Consider the following 21,010-nt stretch of genomic DNA (forward strand, 5'->3'; position numbering starts at 1 on the left):
AATTAACACAGTAAATAAATCAGGCTTGAACCATGTCAGGCCAATCTCATCAAGGTTATGATCAGTGATTAATTCATTGACTGACTGCCTTGGAAGTGAGGGATCTAACATTAAGTAGTCCTATTTTGAGATGTGAGATATTGTCACAATCTCTTTCAATAATGACAGGAATGGAGGAGGTCTTTATTCCAGTGAGATTGTTAAGGCGAACACCGCCATGTTTAGTTTTGCAGACCTAGATCGAGGCTTACACGGTCTCAATGGGGAAAGCTGAGCTGACTACATTGACTGTGCTAGTGGCAGACTCCACTAAGCTGGCAGACTGGCTAACTGCCTGCTGCCTGGCCTACACCCTATAGCATTGTTGAGCTAGAGGAGTTAGACCCATGTATATGTTGATAGATAAGATGAGAACACCCCTCCAGCTTTGATGGAGTCTGTCACTCCTCAGCAGGCCAGTTATCTACAAATTCTCTCTTTTGGGAGGGACAGAAAACAGTTTTCAATCAGAGATTGAGTTGTGTGAGTCTGCTGTAGAGCTCACCACTCCCTCTTACTGGGAGGGGGCCAGAGACAATTACTCGATGCCAACACAACTTTCTAGCTTACACACTGAATGTTGCGCTTGGCAAAAACAAATGTAGACATCAATAAATGCATTTCTATAGCTTCCAAAATATTTTTTACACTGATGGGGGTTTGCTAAGATGGAGGCATTGTGACTTCAACACAGCACCTCCCTATCAATCATCTAGTGTATATATAAAACAGTGGGTCAGACTCACGCTGGTGGAACAAACTTAAACTTGCACCTTTTTTATGCTGATTTGAATGTCATTGAGAAACAGAAAGAATTTTTTTTTTCTGAATATAAAAGTAATCCTAGAAGTAATCATTTCGTTTTTAAAAAGTGTCTGTAATCGGATTACAATATTTTAGTGTAACGGATGTGAAATGGCTAGCTAGTTAGCGGGTACGCGCTAGTAGCATTTCAATCAGTTACGTCACTTGCTCTGAAACCTAGAAGTAGGGTTGCACCTTGCTCTGCAAGGGCCGCGGCTTTTGTGGAGCGATGGGTAACGACGCTTCGTGGGCGACCGTTGTTGATGTGTGCAGAAGGTCCCTGGTTCGCGCCCGAGGTCGGGGCGAGGGGACGGTTTAAAGTTAAACTGTTACATTGATGCTGTTGACCCGGATCACTGGTTGCTGCGGAAAAGGAGGAGGTTGAAAGGGGGGTGAGTGTAACGGATGTGAAATGGCTAGCTAGTTAGCGGGTACGCGCTAGTAGCATTTCAATCAGTTACGTCACTTGCTCTGAAACCTAGAAGTAGGGTTGCACCTTGCTCTGCAAGGGCCGCGGCCTTTGTGGAGCGATGGGTAACGACGCGTCGTGGGTGTCAGTTGTTGATGTGTGCAGAGGGTCCCTGGTTCGCGCCCGTGTCGGGGCGAGGGGACGCCGTAAAGTTAAACTGTTACATTAGCAGATCAGTTACTTACATGTAATCCGTTTCTCCCCAACCCTGTGTGTGTGTGTGTGTGTCAGGGGACCAGGCTGTCCTGTCCAGACTGTTCTTTCATTTGCAGTGTGAGGCAGCAGGAGCGCCCAGCAGGATAGCCGAAGAAAAAACAGACCCTGAGCCAGAATATGAGTGTGTGTTTCGCCAAGTACTCGCTTTTAAAGGACGATAATGGTGGTGGTGTACAGTGTGTGGGGGGAGGGTGTGTGTGTGTGTGTGTGTGTGTGTGTGTGTGTGTGTGTGTGTGTGTGTGTGTGTGCGTGTGCATGTGTGTGTAGATGTGCACCATTTGTGTACCTTTTGTGTGCCTTGACAACAAGATCTTACTACAAATGTTTTGAGGTGTATGTGTGTGTGTTTTTGGCATTATGTGTTATATTGTTATGGCATAAGACAGATACTAGACACTGTATTCAACCAAAGACCCACAACTCAAAAAGACATAAAAATACAACATCAATCAACAGTCATTGACAACTACCATTATGGAAGCTATAACGTTTTAATGTTTTACAGTTTAATTCTATTACGGTTTTACGGCACCAATCCATGCGGGCCCAATGCCAATTTTCCAGGTGACTGGCCACTCTAGAATGAGGAAGCCTTGGGATAGGAAGAACCAAACTCAGATCGATCTCCTCCCCAGGAATTTGGAGCAAATAGCTGTCGGGGATTGTCTTCATGGTTCTCTGCTCAACATTTGGACATGGTATTAGCTAAATGGTCACGCGAAGGACAGACTTAATCGATTCTACAAGAATGGTAAACCTGTCAGGGAGAACCAGTGTTGACATCCAAGGGGCTCTGTCTGACTGTAGTGTGCCAACACCTGGACTAGGCACTGCAGAGCCATGTTGTTCTGAATAGGCGGCCTTGGTATTTCATAGCCTGTGCAGAACTAACAAAAACAAATATTCCACACAGAGGGAGTTAAATCATTTTCAGACTTCATAGATGTCTCCACAATCAAATAAATTAATAATTATGTTCCATCATTTCCATGTCCCAAAACGCACCTTCAGCAGTCTTATGCCAAGCTCCAGTCCCATATGTATGAGGAGTAATGTGTGTATGTGTAGGAATAAAGCACAGGAGCAGTGTATACACTGCTTTCATTCCAGTCTCATTTGTCCATTTGCTGCATTGTTGGAAGGGTGGCTGTCTGCATGTTGTGTGTCGACTAGCTCAGGACCTTGCTGTTAGGAGGGAAAGTATAAGTAAAGTAGTGGCTTTTATGAGCAGATTAGACTAGTTCCAGTTCAGGCATTGTTCTCTAATTTCATTATTTGTCTGTAAAAATGATATGGCTTAAACCACATGACAGTTGAATGAGAGGAATGAAAAACACTCAAGATTATAAAGCTAATTTTCAATTATGAAGTAAAGGTCAACTTCCACAAGAACAACTTCGTCTGCGGAAAACAAATAGCCAGATCTATTATTGATCGTCAAATTACCACAAAACCCTTGGATATAATGTAATATAATGTTTGTTATAATAATGTCAAGATATCTCTTAAATATTAATGCACAGCCGTACACACTGAAAAACGTGCCAATTTTGACAAAACTGTCTTACATTAGGACTCATAACAGCATTCATATCCATTCATTAATAATGTGTATATTAGATTCAGAATGTAAGAATGTTTCGAACACCATTGGAGTCTTTTTGATGACATAAGCAAATCCTGCTTTGAAAGTTTTGGTATTCATATGTTCCCGCTAAATATTCGGTGAGAAGTTTCCATTTGACTTATAGTATCTCTATCAGTTTTCTGTTTATCCATTTAGGCATGTATTGTCTAGAGACATGTTTGAAATTAATAAAATATTTTAGTAAAACCAGACGTTTTTTTTGCCTCCGATGTAACTTGACTTGTGGATCTAGCCAATTTCTATTTCCTTAACTTGATTTCAATTGGGAAATTGGAGCCCATCGACCTGTTACGTTTGAGTTCTTGATGCAGTCGATCAATGCTCTCAGGAATGTGTCTCTTCAGGAGGCATTTGTTGATGTGGAACTAAGCATTATTCATTTAGCATTAGAAATATGGTTGAGTGTGGATATTGTATCTTCAACACAATTCCGGCATGTTTGTAGGTAATAGAATAGCTTAGCTATAAGACTCCAAACTCACTACCACCAAGGGTTGGAGTTTAACCTCCACATGCTTTACTGTCAGCTTAGTCTACTTTAGCATGAGGCTTAAAGCATATGATAAATATGTGCTGAGACCATACTTCATGGTTTATGCACCTGCTAAAGCATACACACCAGGCTGATGCCATATAATCTAAGCCTACTTTCCAGTCATAAATAGCATACTGTACATTTCACATTTAAAATGTCTCTGTCTTGAGTTTTCTGAGACCCATTCCTGACACTTGCTACTGTATGACTTTGCCTCATGGTGCATTCACACTTTGAAAGAATTCTGTAAGATCAACCTGCATTCAAGTCTGCACAAAAAAAAGATGTATAAGCCAAAGCCAAAAGGACCCATATGCAGTGGGATTTGACCAATTTGCATGTGAATTTTTAGATAAGCAGCATAGTATGTACTGGAAATAAGAACAGTGCAGATATGTATGTCTAGAATCAGCAACTTCATGTACATGTTGGTAAGCAAACTAAACAGTTTTAATTATTTCAACACTTAAAAAGTGTTAGTTAAATAAACAGTGTTAAACATGTATTGTAACACCTAAACATGGTTAGACTAAAGTATGTTTAATACTTATTTCATTTAAACACTTAAAAAGTTTTACAATAAATTACGAAGATAGGTAACTGTGTTATTCTGAGTTATTCTACCACTTTTTCATGCAGTGTATAACCTATTCATCAGTGTTTTCCCCCAAAGAGTACATACAACATTAGCCAGGGAGGAATGTTTCTCGAACCTGAACCTCATCACAGAGAACTTATACAATCAATTAATGTTTTTTTTAAAATTCATATTAAAACCCCATTTTATTTATTTTGGCAAGGATAATGTTCAGACAATGTTTTTCAGTAGTTGCCTTTATTCTGGGGTTTTCTTTAAAAAAATTGTTACACATCAAATAACACCCCCATTAATGAAAACATCTTTATCTTTACATCTTTATTTGTTGTATAATTTTTACCATTAGAATGGGTACTGTTGTAGTCTTGAGATTCACTAAAACAATCAAGGAGTCAGTAATAATGTGTAATTACCCTCTCTAATGGACAACTCACTGTCGACTTATAATGCACCTCTTCTACTCTCAACTCCACTTCACCGTGACACAGGGCTGAATAAAATATTTCCGTAGCTCATCATTTATTTTCAGATTTCACAGCATTTCAAGCCCTCAATTCATAATCAGTGGACCATTTAGTGGTATGCCAATATGAATATAAATACAACTAAATTATTGAAATGTAATTTGAAATCAACGCGATACCCTAAGGACTAACTGCCCGTTTTTTGTACACCAGCACAGACCTCCATGCACTGACATTTATTAGCATTATTCATTAGTCTACTTCCCTATTCTTAATTACTTACTCCCCCTCTCTCTTCTTCCCCCTCTCTCGCTCCCTGTCTCCATCCCTCTTTTCTCAGGTTTAATAGTGGGCTCCCTCACTGTCTGCTGGCTTCCCAACCAGGTGCGTCGCCTGATGACCGCCGCCGTGCCCAAATCCAGCTGGACCATGCCCTACTTCCGCAGCTATGTGGCATTGCACCCCGTGGCCGACACCTTCTTTTACCTCAGCTCCGTGCTCAACCCCTTCCTGTACAACCTCTCCTCCCGCCAGTTCCAACAGGTCTTTGTCCAGGTGCTGCGCTGCCGCCTCACCATTGAGCATGTCAACAAACGGACTCTGAGGAGCTCCGAGGCCAACTCGGCCCGCTCGTTGCGGCCCCTGCTAAAGTCGCTGCGTTGTGGTCATGGCGGCAGGTCTACTCAGACTCAGAGCTTGGAGTTCGAGATGCCTACGTTCACTACCTTACATATTCCTAAGGACACTCCAGCTCCCAGCCCTGAGGAGGCCCTTCCCACAACCAATGAATCACGCTCGATTTCAGTGCGAAAGGGAAATGAGCCTGATGAGACTGAAATATAAGGGGACGCATTTGGTGCTTTGAAGTTTATTCAAATACATGTATCATAAAGTTGGCTTGTGTTTACACCTTATATTAACATGTGGTTGTCGTCATCCGAACGAGATGATCCGATCACTATCTGATCGAGATTTGTTGCTTCGACACATGGTAATAACTAATAATTTAGTCCGTTTTGTGACCAGATTCCCTGGTTCCCTCCCTGTATGCAAATTAATCCAACCTGCCGATATGACACAAACTGTATAAATCGACAAAACAGCGCACTTTTATAGTCAATAGTTTTATACTCTCATCATTACAGCCTACTTTTGTTATCGACAATTCAAGACTGAGCGCAATAGCCCACTGGGCAAACCACGTCATTTCAACGTGGATAATTGGGTAATATTTGGTTGAGACGTTGATCAATGAGATTGCAACCTTTATTCACCCACTCCAAAGACAGTCAAAAGTTAGTTTAATTTCCAGTGTGTTATCACTATGCTTTCAACCATCTGCAATCTGGTTCATGTTATCAATCAACCAACCAGAGTATTTACAAACAGAACAGGAACTAAATAATCCACATGTATTGATCACATCTTTACTAATGTTGCAGAAATCTGCTCTAAAGCAGTGTCCACACCCTTCGGATGTAGTGATCATAATATAATAGCTATATCTAAAAATAATCTAAGTTCCAAAGCCTGGGCCTAAAATTGTGTGTAAACGATCATTTCGCAATGACATCGAAGATGTGAAAAATATTTGTTTGTCTGATGAGTGTAATGAGGAACATCCTGACGTTGCACTTGAAGCATTTATGAAACTACTTCTTCCGGTTACTGATAGGCATGCGCCCATTAAGAAACACTGTTAGAACTGATAAATCCCCATGGCTAGATGATTAAATGAAAAACTGAATGGCTGAGAGGGATGAGGCAAAGGGAATAGCAAATAAGTCTGACAACACAGCAGACTGGCAAACATACAGTATATTGAGAAATCACATAACTAAACCGAAAGACGAATAAACTAAACCGAAAGACGAATAAACTATACTATGGAACAAAGATAAATTATATAAAGAATGATAGTAAAAAGCTTAAAATGAAATTCTAGGCAAAATAGCAAACTCGGCTCCATACTTCATTGAGGCAGGTGGCTTGTTCATAGCAAAACCTTTTGATATTACCTACCAGTAAGAACTTTTTTTTTTAAAGATTAGCAAACATAGGCATGACATGCAATAAACAAATGCTGAGCCTTCATATTCATGCATAATGGACCAAATAATGAAAGATGAACACTGTAGTTTTGAGTTCCACAATTTGGGTGTGGAAGAGGGGAAAAAATTGTTCCTATAAATAAATAAGGACAAACCACCTGGTACCGACAACCTGGATGGTAAATTGCTGAGGTTGGTAGCGAAATAAATTGTGACTCCTGTTTGCCACATCTTCAATTTAAGCCAAGAAGACTCAGACATGGAAGGAGGAAAAGGTCACTCATCTACTCAAGAAGAGCAGAACACCCTTTAAATGGTTCAAACAGCTGACCAATTAGCCTGTTACAAGTGCTTAGCAAACTGACACAAATGACTGATGATTGGCTGAATTAAAATTGTGACTCATTTCAGGAAACTAGGCATAATGTCACGTGTCATTACTTCACAGGAGAGCCATTTGAATGTAAACTTCTTTTTTTTTAATCAAAATGCGTTTTTGGGCAGAAATGCCTTCTGGAACATGTGAACTTTTGTGTGCCTTAATAACAAACTTGTATGCCATCTGTAAATAGGAATACAATTGTTAAATTACAAGTCTCAGAAAAAAGACAAGAACCTTCCCGCTAGCCATGAGTTTTGAAATCAGTGGAATTGGAGTATGATAGCTAAGGAGATGGAGAAAATTCTGGCGTTTGATTGCAAATATGCAGTGGGAGTCGAAAAGAGAACACATTGCTGTTGTATAAAACACCTGTTTCCAGATTACATCTTCAAACTAAGGGCAACCAAGGCATCCATGACACATGGGGAGAAGCGTCCACACATGTAAACGGGTAAGATAGTCTAGCTAGCTACATTTTCAGATATTACATATTTCAAATTTTGTCAGAAAGTTGTTTAATTTCAAGTTAAAGCGTACTGTTAGCTAGCTAACGTTAGCTGACTGGCTCGCTAGCTAACGTTACGTGTAGGATGTGTAATAATATTATTCTTATCTCAAAGCCATTTGCATGGCTAGTTATAGCCGAATGTTAGATAGCTAGCGATCATTGAACCTGGTTGGTTAGTTACCTACAGATTCATGCTGGGATTATGGTTCGTTGTTTAGCTAGCTAGCAATTTTTAAAAAAGACTCCACTATGAAAGTAACCATTTCAATAGAATGTTTATGATGTCACTGCGACAACTGTCGATAGACGTAGCTGGTAAATTCACTGTGTGCTGACGACTCAACAGTATACATGTCGGCTGCAAAAGTAAAATAAATAACTTAACAGAGCCCCAGTCAGTTTAAGAATGGGTAACTAACAATAGGCTGGTGCTAAATATCTACAAAATTAGAAGCATAATTTTTGGGATAAATCACTTAATTTAGATCTGTTATTGAATAATGTGGCGATTGAGCAAGTTGAGGAGACTAAACTGCTGGGTGTAACCTTAGATAGCAAGCGATCATGGTCAAAACATATAGACTCAATGGTTGCTAAAATGGGAAGAGGTTGGTCCATGATACCCTAGGGCATAGATGCCTTCTTGACATCTCAGTCGACCAGACAGGTCCTACAGGCCATAGTTTTGTCACCTTGACTACTGCCCAGCTGTGCAGCAAAAAGGAACATAGGTAAGTTGCAGTTGGTCCAGAACAAAGCAGCACATATCGCACTTAGATGTAACACGGAGGGAAAATGTCAGTCTCTCCTGGCTCAAAGTTGTGAAGGGATTGACTGCATCACTATTGATCTCTGTGGAAGGTTTTGATGTGTTGAAGGTGCCGAATTTTCTGTTCAAGCAGTTAGCACAGAGTTTGGACACTCATTGGTACAACACATGACATACAACCAGAGGTCTCTTCACAGTCCCCAGGTCCAGAAGGCTGGGAAACGCACAGTATTAAATAGAGCCATGACTACATGGAACTCTGCCACCCCAGGTAACTCAAGCTAGCAATAAAAACAGATTCAAAAAACAGATAAAAGAACACCTTACTGCACAAAAAGGGGACTATGAAGAGACTCAACCATTTTGTATATCTTGTACTGTAAATTGAACTGTATTGTGTATTAATATGTAGGCTGTGTGAAATGTTTTAAATGTATGTAGTTCAGTCCTTGACTAATAATATTCTGTACTATGTCATGTTTCATGTGGACACCAGGAAGAGTAGCTGCCGTTTTTGCAGCGGCTAATGGGGATCCTAATAAATACCAAATACCAATCTAAAATGCTCCGGTACTTCGACGTCTAAGAATGTATTTTTTAAACCTCCTGCGTTGTGCTAGATGTGTCGATGTGTAGTTCATACATGCATGCATAATCTATGAGCCGAATTAGTGTTTTATCTCAATTAGCCACAAAAATCCTAGTTTGAAAGTCTGTTTTCTTGAAGCTGTGCCATGCCATTCTCCCTACATTTCCCCACACGTGGGCCAGCCCCCTAGCAATTCCAGTTCTAGCCAATGAGCTTCAGCACCTCGCTTTTGAGTGATAAATTGGCCTGCCCTTCGTTATCCAATGAGGTTGCAGGGAGGGCCCAACGGCTCAGTGGACACAGCAGAAAGAGAGAGAGAGCAATGACGTGGGCACATATGTGACGTAGTATGCAGTGTTCACAGCCAAATTCATATTTATTTTTTGTGCATTCAACCATTTAAAAGCACATCAACGTTCAAATGGGAATACAATGTCAGATGTTTTGTTTATTTATGGGATAAACGCCTACACTACATTACCTTGGAAATAATGGATGACGACTGCCTCGTCACTTTGCAGAGTTAATTTTTCCAAAGTAATGTACAGAACGGTGGCATTTATCACGCTTGTACCACAGTTGCCAAAGAAAACAATATGAAAGCACACATTTACTGGTAGAAATACTTTTTATTTATTTATATAAGCGAATTCATACCTTCTTGTTGCTAGACATACGACCCAGTTGTTCGATCTTTATGTTCCGTTGCCATGCTGTGGCAACGTTCATATCCCTTGCTTGCTGCTAGCTAGCTACAGCTACACAACCTCTTCAGCCATAATGACAGCATATTTTATTCTGTTGCGTTTAAGCTTTTATCCCGCGTATACCACAGTTGCCAAAGAAAACAATATTATAAGCATACATTTACCAATACAAATAAAAACATTTCGTTGATATTTTCATTTATATAAGCAAATTCATATTTTCATCTTTTGGTTGCTTGAGACGTGACCCAGTCGTTTGTTCGATATTTATGGATACAATGTCTCTGCAAAAACGAAATCTATGTTAGCTAGCTACATTTTTTTTGTCGTTGGACCTGCATTTATAATGTATCCAATTTCAGTTTGTGATTGTTGGTTTAGCGTTCTGTATATTGTAGCAAGTACGGTCTGCGTGTAGGCGCCTTTTGCGTCATGATTGCAAGGTGTCCCAATATCTCTTCTAACTGTCCCGTTATCTTGCTTTAATGTACATTCTAGATTGCCCTTCTAGCTAATCAGAAGCTAGTATTCAACAAAACTGTTGTATAAAACAGACTGTGTCATCACTGTGCATCATCATGAACCATGATTGCAGTTGAGATTAAATTAAACGGACATAGTACAAGTGATCATTGTCCTTTGAGATTCTCTGCAGATTATTACAGCAATTGTGAAGATCTCCACAGACCTGCGATGACCTAGGCATGCTATCGTGAACATGCGCGCTTTATGTGACTACATTAGAAGAAACTAATAGTTTGAGTGACCTCAAAATGTGTCCATGGATGTGTTACTCATTTTAAGGTTGAATGTTACATTAGTCTTAACTTTAGACTACTTTCTGTATTACAAAAGTAATATTGAATTGCGTCTGGTTAACACAACCAAATATCAACATTTAAAGACGATTTATCTACTGCTTAGATGGCACCATGTGAGCCACTGGCTTAATCCCATTCTTTAACCTTTGTTTATGGCTGAGTTGGAGACGTTAATCCAACAAATAATTGGTTAACAAGTTAGGAGGCTATTTATTGAATTTCATAAGTTATATTGCATTGTGTTTTGATGTCAATTTAACCAAATATCACCATTTGAAGGAGATGCATCTTCTGATTGGATAGTACCATCTGTGCCACCGACTTAGTCTGCCTTTAATTCCAGTTTGTCTACAAATGTATAATTGATATATTGAATTCATGTCTCCATCTCAACCAAAAATCTAAGTTAAAGAATAGGACTAAGTCAAATCAAACTTGAAATGCAATTTAAATAAAAGGTTGATTTGATTTAGTGCTATTCTTTAACTGTTGATATTTGGTTGCACTGACAACCAAACAATTAAATATAATTAAATATCCTTCAATTTAAAATCAACCAGAACTAGGCCTATTGTATTGTTTATTTATAGTTGAATTCTGGGGTGAATTGAAACAATAGCTGTTGATGGCTTTGCAAATGCTTTATAGGCCTAAATATACTTTTTTCAAATCCAATACATTTGCCAAGCAGATTCAACGTCACAATGCGTTGACAAATTACTTTCAAACAATGTTGATTCAACCAGTTTGTGCCCAGTGTGGGGCTACTGTCCCGATAACCTCGACCTGTCCACAGCCGTACAAATAAATATTCAGAGTATCTCTCCCATCCATAAAAAAATTCACCACACAGACGAGCTGAGTATCTGGTGTGTGCACAAAGTACAATTACTGCACAGTATAAATAAAATGCACAGAGTAGAATAGGCTACAAAGTGTATCTCCAAATGACACAATGCATTATCCAAACAGGTCTGGACAGGTTTGTTCTTTACGCATGTATACACTACAGTTCAAAAGTTTGGGGTCACTTAGAAATGTCCTTGTTTTTGAAAGAAAAGCACATTTTTTGTCCATTAAAATAACATAAAATTGATCAGAAATACAGTGTAGACATTGTTAATGTTGTAAATGACCATTGTAGCTGGAAACGGCAGATCTTTAATGGAATATCTACATAGGTGTAGAGGCCCATTATCAGCAACCATTACTCCTGTGTTCCATTGGCACGTTGTGTTAGCTTATCCAAGTTTATAATTTTAAAAGGCTAATTGATCATTAGAAAACCATTTTGCAATTATGTTAGCACAGCTGAAAACTGCTGTGCTCATTAAAGAAGCAATAAAACTGGCCTTCTTTAGACTAGTTGAGTATCGGGAGCATCAGCATTTTTGGGTTCGATTACAGGCTCAAAATAGCCAGAAACAAATACCTTTCTTCTGAAACTCGTCAGTTTATTCTTGTTCAGAGAAATTAAGGCTATTCCATGCGAGAAATTGCCAAGAAACTGAACATCTCGTACAGTGCTGTGTACTACTCCCTTCATAGAACAGCGCAAACTGGCTCTAACCAGAATAGAAAGAGGAGTGGGAGGCCCCGGTGCACAACTGAGCAAGAGGACAAGTACATTAAAGTGTCTAGTTTAAGAAACTCACAAGTTCTCAACTGGCAGCTTCATTAAATAGTACCAGCAAAACACCAGTCTCAACGTCAACAGTGAAGAGGCAACTCTGTGATGCTGGCCTTCTAGGCAGAGTTGCAAAGAAAAAGCCATATCTTAGACTGGCCAATAAAAAGAAAAGATTAAGATTGGCAAAAGAACACTGGACAGAGGAACTCTGTCTAGAAGGCCAGCATCCCGGAGTCGCTGATAATGGGCCTCTCTACATATGCGTACATATTCCATAAAAAAATCTGCAGTTTTCAGCTACAATAGTCATTTACAACATTAACAATGTATACACTGTATTTCTGATCAATTTGATGTTATTTTAATGGACACATTTTTTTTGCTTTTCTTTCAAAAACAAGGACATTTCTATGCATGGATAATAGCGTCAAATCGATAAAAAGTGCAAAGGAGTACGCATGCAATGCAAATGGATTTATAAAAGGAATAAAGTGTAAATCTAAAAGTAATCTAAAGTTTCCTTTTTATTGAAGCCTACATTAGAGTATATTAGACAGTGGCCGCACTCACGCTCACAAAAAGCTATGTGCTTTTACGCATTAGTTTAGACAATTTCTGCACTTTATTGATAGCTGCAAAATACCCCCAAGCCATAAGACTGCTGAACAATGAATCAAAAGGCTACACGGACTATTTGCATTGATCGCCCATATTACCTCAACTAACCTGTACCCCCGCACATTGACTCAGTACCGGTACCCCCTGTACTTAGCCTCGTTACTGTTCTTTCATTGTAACTTTTTAAAAACTTTAGTTTATTCAGTAAATATTTTCTTAACTCTTATTTTCAAAAAATTGCATTGTTGCATTGTTGGTTAAGGGCTTGTAAGTAAGCATTTCATGTTGTATTTGGCGCATGTGACAAATACAATTTGATTTGATAAACGTGACTAAATATGCTTCTTGGCTTCGGTTATGAAGTAGAATTGATGTGGTGAGTCAAACAGTCAAGAATGACTTCTAGGTGACCATGAAAGTTGAACCCAAGGAGAGCCACTAAGCTGTCTTCTCTATTACAGTATTCAATCAATCAATCAGAGAGGAATACAGCATATCGTCCAACAAACACTGCAACAATCTGTCACAAGCTGATTTCTAAGTGTGGTGCCTCTACAGACTAAAGACGTGAGGAGTCGAACATATTACATGCAGTCAAAGCACAGTCAGGATCATTTTTTACCAATTTCATCTCATACTGTACATTTTAAAAGTTGGAACATTGGAAAAGGTTCGTATTGGAAGTGTTGATTACAGTGATTTGTTTCCTTGACAAGAGATAAACACTTCTCCATACTGTAACTCATATTATCACATTCACCAAATGTTCTCAACACTGTTCATCATGACCTGCATTGTACATTGTGTCCAAAGTATTATTTTCCATTGATTTGCATGGCATCCATAACTAACCACTGACAGAGTTGACGACTTCCTAAAATGGATGCCGTAATCCAAAAAAATGGTCAATTACTCTTTGTTGGTTTATTTGTGTTTTTGTTCATTTTGTGTCTGTAGTCCAGTTCAGCTTTATAGCACGATTCACAATTAGAGACAACGTTCCCGCTGTCGCAGAGACTCAATCAGAAATTAACATTTGTACAGTAGCGCGCAAGATTTAGCGCTTCAGCGATACCGATTGAATAGAGCCCTTACTGTACAAATATACCTCTTCCAGCTCATCTACAAAATATACAGTTGAAGTCGGAAGTTTACATACACTTAGGTTGGAGTCATTAAAACTCGTTTTTCAAACACTCCTCAAATTTCTTGTTAACAAACTATAGTTTTGGCAAGTCGGCTTTCTGCATGACAAGTAATTTTTCCAACAATTGTTTTGACAGATTATTTCACTTATAATTCACTGTATCACAATTCCAGTGGGTCAGAAGTTTACATACACTAAGTTAACTGTTCCTTTAAACAGCTTGGAACATTCCAGAAAATGATGTCATGGCTTTAGAAGCTTCTGATAGGCTAATTGACATCATTTGAGTCAATTGGAGGTGTACCTGTGGATGTATTTCAAGGCCTACCTTCAAACTCAGTGAATCTTTGCTTGACATCATGGGAAAATAAAAATAAAATCAGCCAACACCTCAGAAAAGAAAATTGTAGACTTCCACAAGTCTGGTTCATCCTTGGGAGCAATTTCAAAACGCCTGAAGGTACCACGTTCATCTGTACAAACAATAGTACGCAAGTATAAACACCATGGGACCACGCAGCCGCCATACCGCTCAGGAAAGAGACGCGTTCTGTCTCCTAGAGATGAACGTACTTTGGTGCGAAAAGTGAAAATCAATCCCAGAACAACAGCAAAAGACCTTGTGAAGATGCTGGAGGAAACAGGTACAAAAGTATCTATATCCACAGTAAAACGTGTCCTATATCGACATAACCTGAAAGGCCGCTCAGCAAGGAAGAAGCCACTGCTCAAAAACTGCCATAAAAAAGCCAGACTACGGTTTGCAACTGCACATGGGGACAAAGATCGTACTTTTTGGAGAAATGTCCTCTGGTCTGATGAAACAAAAAGAGTTTGGCCATAATGACCACCGTTATGTTAGGAGGAAAAAGGGGGAGGCTTGCAAGCCGAAGAACACCATCCCATGTTGTGGGGGTGCTTTGCTGCAAGGGGCTGGTGCACTTCACAAAATAGATGGCATCATGAGGCAGGAAAATTACGTGGATCTATAGAAGCAACATCTCAAGACATCAGTTAGGAAGTTAAAGCTTGGTCGCAAATGGGTCTTCCAAATCGACAATGACCCCAAGCATACTCCCAAAGTTGTGGCAAACAGGCTTAAGGACAACAAAGTCAAGGTATTGGCGTGGCCATCACAAAGCCCTGACCTCAATCCTATAGAATATTTGTGGGCAGAACTGAAAAGGCGTGTGCGAGCAAGGAGGCCTACAAACCTGACTCGGTTACACCAGCTCTGTCAAGAGGAATGGGCCAAAATTCACCCAACTTATTGTTGGAAGCTTGTGGAAGGCTACCCGAAACGCTTGACCCAAGTTAAACAATTCAAAGGCAATGTCACCAAATACGAATTGAGTGTATGAAATCTTCTGGCCCACTGGGAATGTGATGAAAGAAATAAAAGCTGAAATAAATCATTCACTCTACTATTATTCTGACATTTCTCATTCTTAAAATAAATTGGTGATCTTAACTGACCTAAGACAGGGAATTTTTACTAGGATTAAATGTCAGGAATTGTGAAAAACTGAGTTTAAATGTATTTGGCTAAGGTGTATGTAAACTTCCGACTTCAACTGTACATATTACCTTGTAGTGCCCTCAGTTGGCCAGTCAATGTCTGTCAATCAGTGATGACAATGTAAAGATCAGCACCATAGAGTCCACAGAAAAAAATTTGACCCATTGGAAATGATATTGCTCCATGGCCATCTAACTTCCACTCGCCAAAGTCCTTTCCTGTGGTGCATATCATTGACACTATAAACATATTAGGGAGGTTCCTTCAGAACCTTTCTTCAATCAATGACCTTCGACCGTTAGTTGCTGTCCTTATTAGGACATCAACTAAATACAGTGTCTATGTTAGGACAGCGTCATACATCCATTGACGATATGAACACCGTACATTCAGGCAAGCCTCAAAAATTTGAACCACAGTCTTGATGAGACCAAACCAGCCAATCATAGGCTCTCAGCTGAATATGGAGGGTGGGCGCAGGAGGAAGGGAAGAAAAAGGAGGGAGAGGCTGTGTAGTGGGCTTAGGGACGAAGCGGCAGACGGAACTTTGTTACTGGAACTCTGTTTCTTCTGACGGGGTCCATTACAGAGGGGAGTGTTGCAGCAGCTGATGCACACCGAGTAGAGCTTCCCTGTGCAGAACTGCTGGTAGCCAGAGGAGGCGATGAGGCAGGCCCCAGACGATGCGCAGGACTTGCGGTAGTGCTTCCCTGGAACAAGAACAGAAACGTGGCCATTAGATGCTGTTTGCGCAGCACGGGTGTAGTGCTGCCAGAGCGTGGGGGAGTGGCACTCACTTTTTTAAATTTGAAGATACACAGAGCTAGTAAAACTAATAAATACTATTTAAAAGGGAAACTTCAACATGGCTCAGTCACGGCATATAGTCATTACTATATTGACATTATTACGCTATCATAAACATAAAAATTATCGTAACCACAACCTAGAACGAACACATTTTCATTTCATTGCAAGATTCGAGACGTTTCGACTTCCTGTGTATTTGGCTGCTCATAGTGAACCACAAAGTCCGGCATTTGTAACGAATGCAGGTACCACTCCTAGATGGGACGTGCCCACACACTTGGATGATGGCAATGTTTACTTTTGAACAACCAACACAATAATCCCATTACTTCTCTAGGCAATTTTTTGGGGAAAATGTTTGTTTTTCTCTAACTTTTGTCACATGCCCATGTTATGTTCTGTGTCTTGCTATGCTAATTACAAACAAGCGTAACATGACTTGATGTCATGTTGTTTCAGCATTCTACATCCCAGAGATTTACCCCGATGCTGCCAGTGGCTTGCGGCTATCAAGAATGATGCTGCAATGTTCATGATATCGGGCTCTTGAGAATGATTTAGTAAAATATTTTGTCAGGATTAATTTGCTACACATAGTCTGTGGTAGTATAATCATTTTGTGAGAGAACAATGCTTATCTTTTAGACCTCAATGTACATGTAGACCTGTGGCATACAATGTAGGAAAGACAATTTGCCATATCAGACTGTCACGTTCCTGACCTGTTTTCTCTTGTTTTTGTATGTGTTTAGTTGGTCAGGGCGTGAGTTGGGGTGGGCATTCTATGTTTTGTGTTTCTATGTTTAGGTTAGGTGTAATTAGCCTTATATGGTTCTCAATCAGGGACAGGTGTTTGACGTTTCCTCTGATTGAGAACCATATAAAGGTAGGCTGTTCACACTGTTTGTTTGTGGGTGATTGTCTTCCGTGTCTGTGTATGTTGCACCACACGGGACTGTTTCGGTTTGTTCGTTCGATGTAGTCTGTTCCTGTTCGTGCGTTCTTCGTTATATGTAAGTTCACATGTTTTAGGTCAGTCTACGTTCGTTTGTTATTTTGTAGTTTGTTGAAGTGTTTTCGGTTTTCGTCTTTTCTTTAATAAACTTCATTATGGCAAATTATCACGCTGCGCTTTGGTCCAATCCCTACTCCTCCTCTTCGTCTGAAGAGGAGGAGGACAGCCGTTACACAGACTGATACTTATGGGGGAATAACCAGTGTTAACTGTACATGCAAAGCATGAAATGCAGTAATAGGGAGATGCCTAACACGCAGGGGCAACCTGTCATTCAGGGTCGCCACTGTTTTGAGCCCCACCTGTTTAGCTAAAAATAAATACATATTTTACATGTTTTGCATGTTAATTTGGCATTAATACGTGTCACATATCAGTTTGCAAGCTATGAAGAAAAACATTTTTGTTAAAAAAGCCACATACAAACATGCTTATTTGCTTTCTTGAATAAGGCAGCTCCAAAATGCAGGTGTTTCAGCCTAGCTCAGGGCTTTCTGTAGTGGTGGGGCAGCCAGCAGAAAATACGGAGCATAGGGGTTAGTAATGTTCTCTAGTTGCACCGTGATTAGCTCAGTGTTCAAATCACGTTATATCTACAGTAGCTTTGATTGGACTGGACTCAACAATATACATCCAAAATCTTAGCTAGCAAGCATCATCATGAATCAAGTCAACAAACTACTGGCAAATCCTTTTCAATCCTTGTCATATGAAGACAAATTATGAAGATAAATTATAGATAAAATGTGGCGGTGCTCATCGGCCATTGGACATAAACATTACGCAACAAGTTGGAAATCGCAAATTCAACAATGAGTGATTTGGAAGGAATCGGTGGCTAGCTGAAAGCATAGCAAAGCAATCACTAGCCTGCTATTCAGTGGAGTGGATGTGTGGTCCAAGTCTGGGTTTAAGGTTCTCTTTTCCAAGCTTAAAAGGATAAACATTCAACATTGGCCATGCTGTCAATCCAGCAGGATTTCTGCCGCTTTCAAAACTAGAAACTTGGAACTGGGAAATCACAGACTTCAGTGAGTTTAAGACAACTGGGAACTCTGAAAAAATGAGCTCCGACTGGAAAAATACTTTTTGAACTGTCATCCAACTAGGAATTCCAAGTCGGGAACTCGGGCCTCTTTCTAAACCTCTGACCTGAAGATCACTAAGGTCATGCTTAGACTATAAACTCTCCTTCCAGACTCATATCAAACATCTCCAATCCAAAATCAAATCTAGAAATCGGCTTTCTATTTTTGCAACAAAGCCTCCTTCACTCACGCCGCCAAACTTACCCTCATAAAACTGACCATCCTAACGATCCTCGACTCCGGCGATGTCATCTACAAAATAGCTTCCAATACTCTACTCAGCAAATTGGATGCAGTCTATCACAGTGCCATCCGTTTTGTTACCAAAGCGCCTTATACCACTCACCAAAGCGACCTGTATGCTCTAGTCGGCTGGCCCTCTCTACATATTCGTCGCCAGACCCACTGGCTCCAGGTCATCTACAAGTCTATGCTAGGTAAAGCTCCGCCTTATCTCAGCAGGTATATCTCACTGATCATCCCCAAAGCCAACACCTCCTTTGGCCGCATTTCCTTCCAGTTCTCTGCTGCCAATGACTGGAACGAATTGCAAAAATCGTTAAAGTTGGAGACTTGCATCGCCCTCACAAACTTTAAACATCAGCTATCTGAGCAGCTAACCGATCGCTGCAGCTGTACATAGTCCATCTGTAAATAGCCCACCCAATCTACCTACCTCATCCCCATATTGTTTTTATTTACTTTGCTGCTCTTTTGCACACCTATATCACTACTTACACACCATCATCTGCTCATCTATCACTCCAGTGTTAATCTGCTAAAATTGTAATTACTTTGCTACTATGGCCTATTTATTGCCATACCTCCTCATGCCATTTGCACACACTGTATATAGACTTTCTTTTTTTCTATTGTGTTATTGACTGTACGCTTGTTTATTCCATAACTCTGTGTTGTTGTTTCTGTCGCACTGCTTTGCTTTATCTTGGCCAGGTCGCAGTTGTAAATGAGAACTTGTTCTCAACTAGCTTACCTGGTTAAATAAAGTTGAAATAAAATTTAAAAAATGCTTCAACCTTTTTCCGAGTTCCCAGTTGTCTTGAAAGCACCATAAATCCAAAGAATGACAGACTTTGATGACAGAATTTTCCAACGAAGGACCGCCACGCCACCTTCCTGTTCAAGTGAGAAACAACAAGGTGAGTCCAAACATGTATTGTATGCTGCAGCATAAATTATGTAATATGCCAGGGGGATATGTATACTCTAGGTAAGAAACTAATACTAAGTATATGTTGTGTAGTAAGCTGTTAGTAGCCCATGTGCCTCACCCTAATAATTTGGTCCCTTTTCCCCTGATAATTTAGTCTACTGTTCAGACTTGGTGTACAGGGAGAATACTGTCAGAATGGCCAATGTTCCGAATTCTGTCGCTGTACATTTCAAAAGTGCTGAACAAATATAGTTACATTGACTACGTACTTCCTAGCTCGCTCATTAATGTCTTAATCGAAATTATAGATTATCCGCTCGTCGTTTGCTTATGCCATAGTTTGTACATCTCAATTGTCAGTAGAAACCACATTTGTTTAAGAGAGTCAGCCATATCACTCCCGAGTGGCACAGCGGTCTTAGGCACTGCATCTCAGTGCAAGAGGCATCCCTGCAGTCCCTGGTTTGAATCCAGGCTGTATCACAACTGGCCGTGATTGGGAGTCCCATAGGGTGGCGCACAATTGGCCCAGCGTCGTCCGGGTTTGGCCGCCATTGTAAATAAGAATTTGTTCTTAACCGACTTGCCTAGTTAAATAAAAAGGTAAAATAAAAAATGTACAGCTGTTTTTTTACTGTTTCACTGCCAGACAAGGCTCCACTGATAGCCAGGTGTAACAGTTGTAAAGTGTTGGGACTGCCGTTTGGACTCTGCTGTTGGGACAGATTTATGTAGGCCCTAACAGTTTGTAGACACTGTTTGCCATCGTTATAGTGCAATTAATGTATTGTTTAGTGTTGTGTTGTGGCTTTGCTGGCATGCATCTAAAACCATTTTTTTGAGTTTGCCCCACGAAGATTTACATGCTAAAATCGCCACTGCCTAAACGCAAAACAATGTCATAAAGAAATGGTTCACAGTTGGCAGCTACATTTAAAAATGCTATTGTAAATCCACTTCTCTCCCCAACTGGTATCAAACCTTCAATTCTGAACAGATGAAGTATAGCCTAGAACATTATGGCTTTGTGGGCTAAAAACAAGGGGATATCCTACCACACCACAAAGACACTGGGCCATCAAACCTGACTCACATCTTTACAGGACGAACACATCAGTGTAAGTTACATGCAGAGCTGTCAGGTGGTGGAACGCTGTGCTTAAATGCAAGACAATAGAGTTCTCCTTTTCTATCAAGTAAACAAGGCATCTGAAAATTGACTTGAAAGAGGCAACAATAGATATTTGTTGTTCCAGTACTCACATTCTTTAAAGAAGCATTTTACTCAAAAAATGTTTTCAATTCCTGTCAGTTCACCATATCCCCTTATTGTCTCAAAATAGCATTATTTTGTCCATACGAATATCACTACAGCTACCTATCATTATAGCAGACCTGTTTTTACTTCC

General features: G+C 40.0%; 2 protein-coding genes across 2 annotated transcripts in view; one reads left to right on the forward strand and one right to left on the reverse strand.

The window, feature by feature from the left end:
* Positions 1–7,244, forward strand: part of LOC120064466 (G-protein coupled receptor 39-like) — a 28,207-nt gene extending 20,963 nt beyond the window's left edge. Inside the window, exon 2 of the mRNA XM_039015057.1 lies at positions 5,114–7,244. Coding sequence (XP_038870985.1) covers positions 5,114–5,616 — 503 coding nt within the window. The 3' untranslated portion in view covers positions 5,617–7,244. The remainder of the gene's footprint in view (positions 1–5,113) is intronic.
* Positions 7,245–15,967: 8,723 nt separating this feature from the next.
* LOC120064032 (ly6/PLAUR domain-containing protein 1-like) overlaps positions 15,968–21,010 on the reverse strand; it is a 38,913-nt gene continuing 33,870 nt past the window's right edge. Inside the window, exon 3 of the mRNA XM_039014341.1 lies at positions 15,968–16,224. Within this exon, the coding sequence (XP_038870269.1) occupies positions 15,968–16,224 (257 nt within the window). The remainder of the gene's footprint in view (positions 16,225–21,010) is intronic.

This window comes from Salvelinus namaycush, chromosome 19 (genome assembly GCF_016432855.1).
Source record: "Salvelinus namaycush isolate Seneca chromosome 19, SaNama_1.0, whole genome shotgun sequence".
NCBI classification, from domain to species: domain Eukaryota; kingdom Metazoa; phylum Chordata; class Actinopteri; order Salmoniformes; family Salmonidae; genus Salvelinus; species Salvelinus namaycush.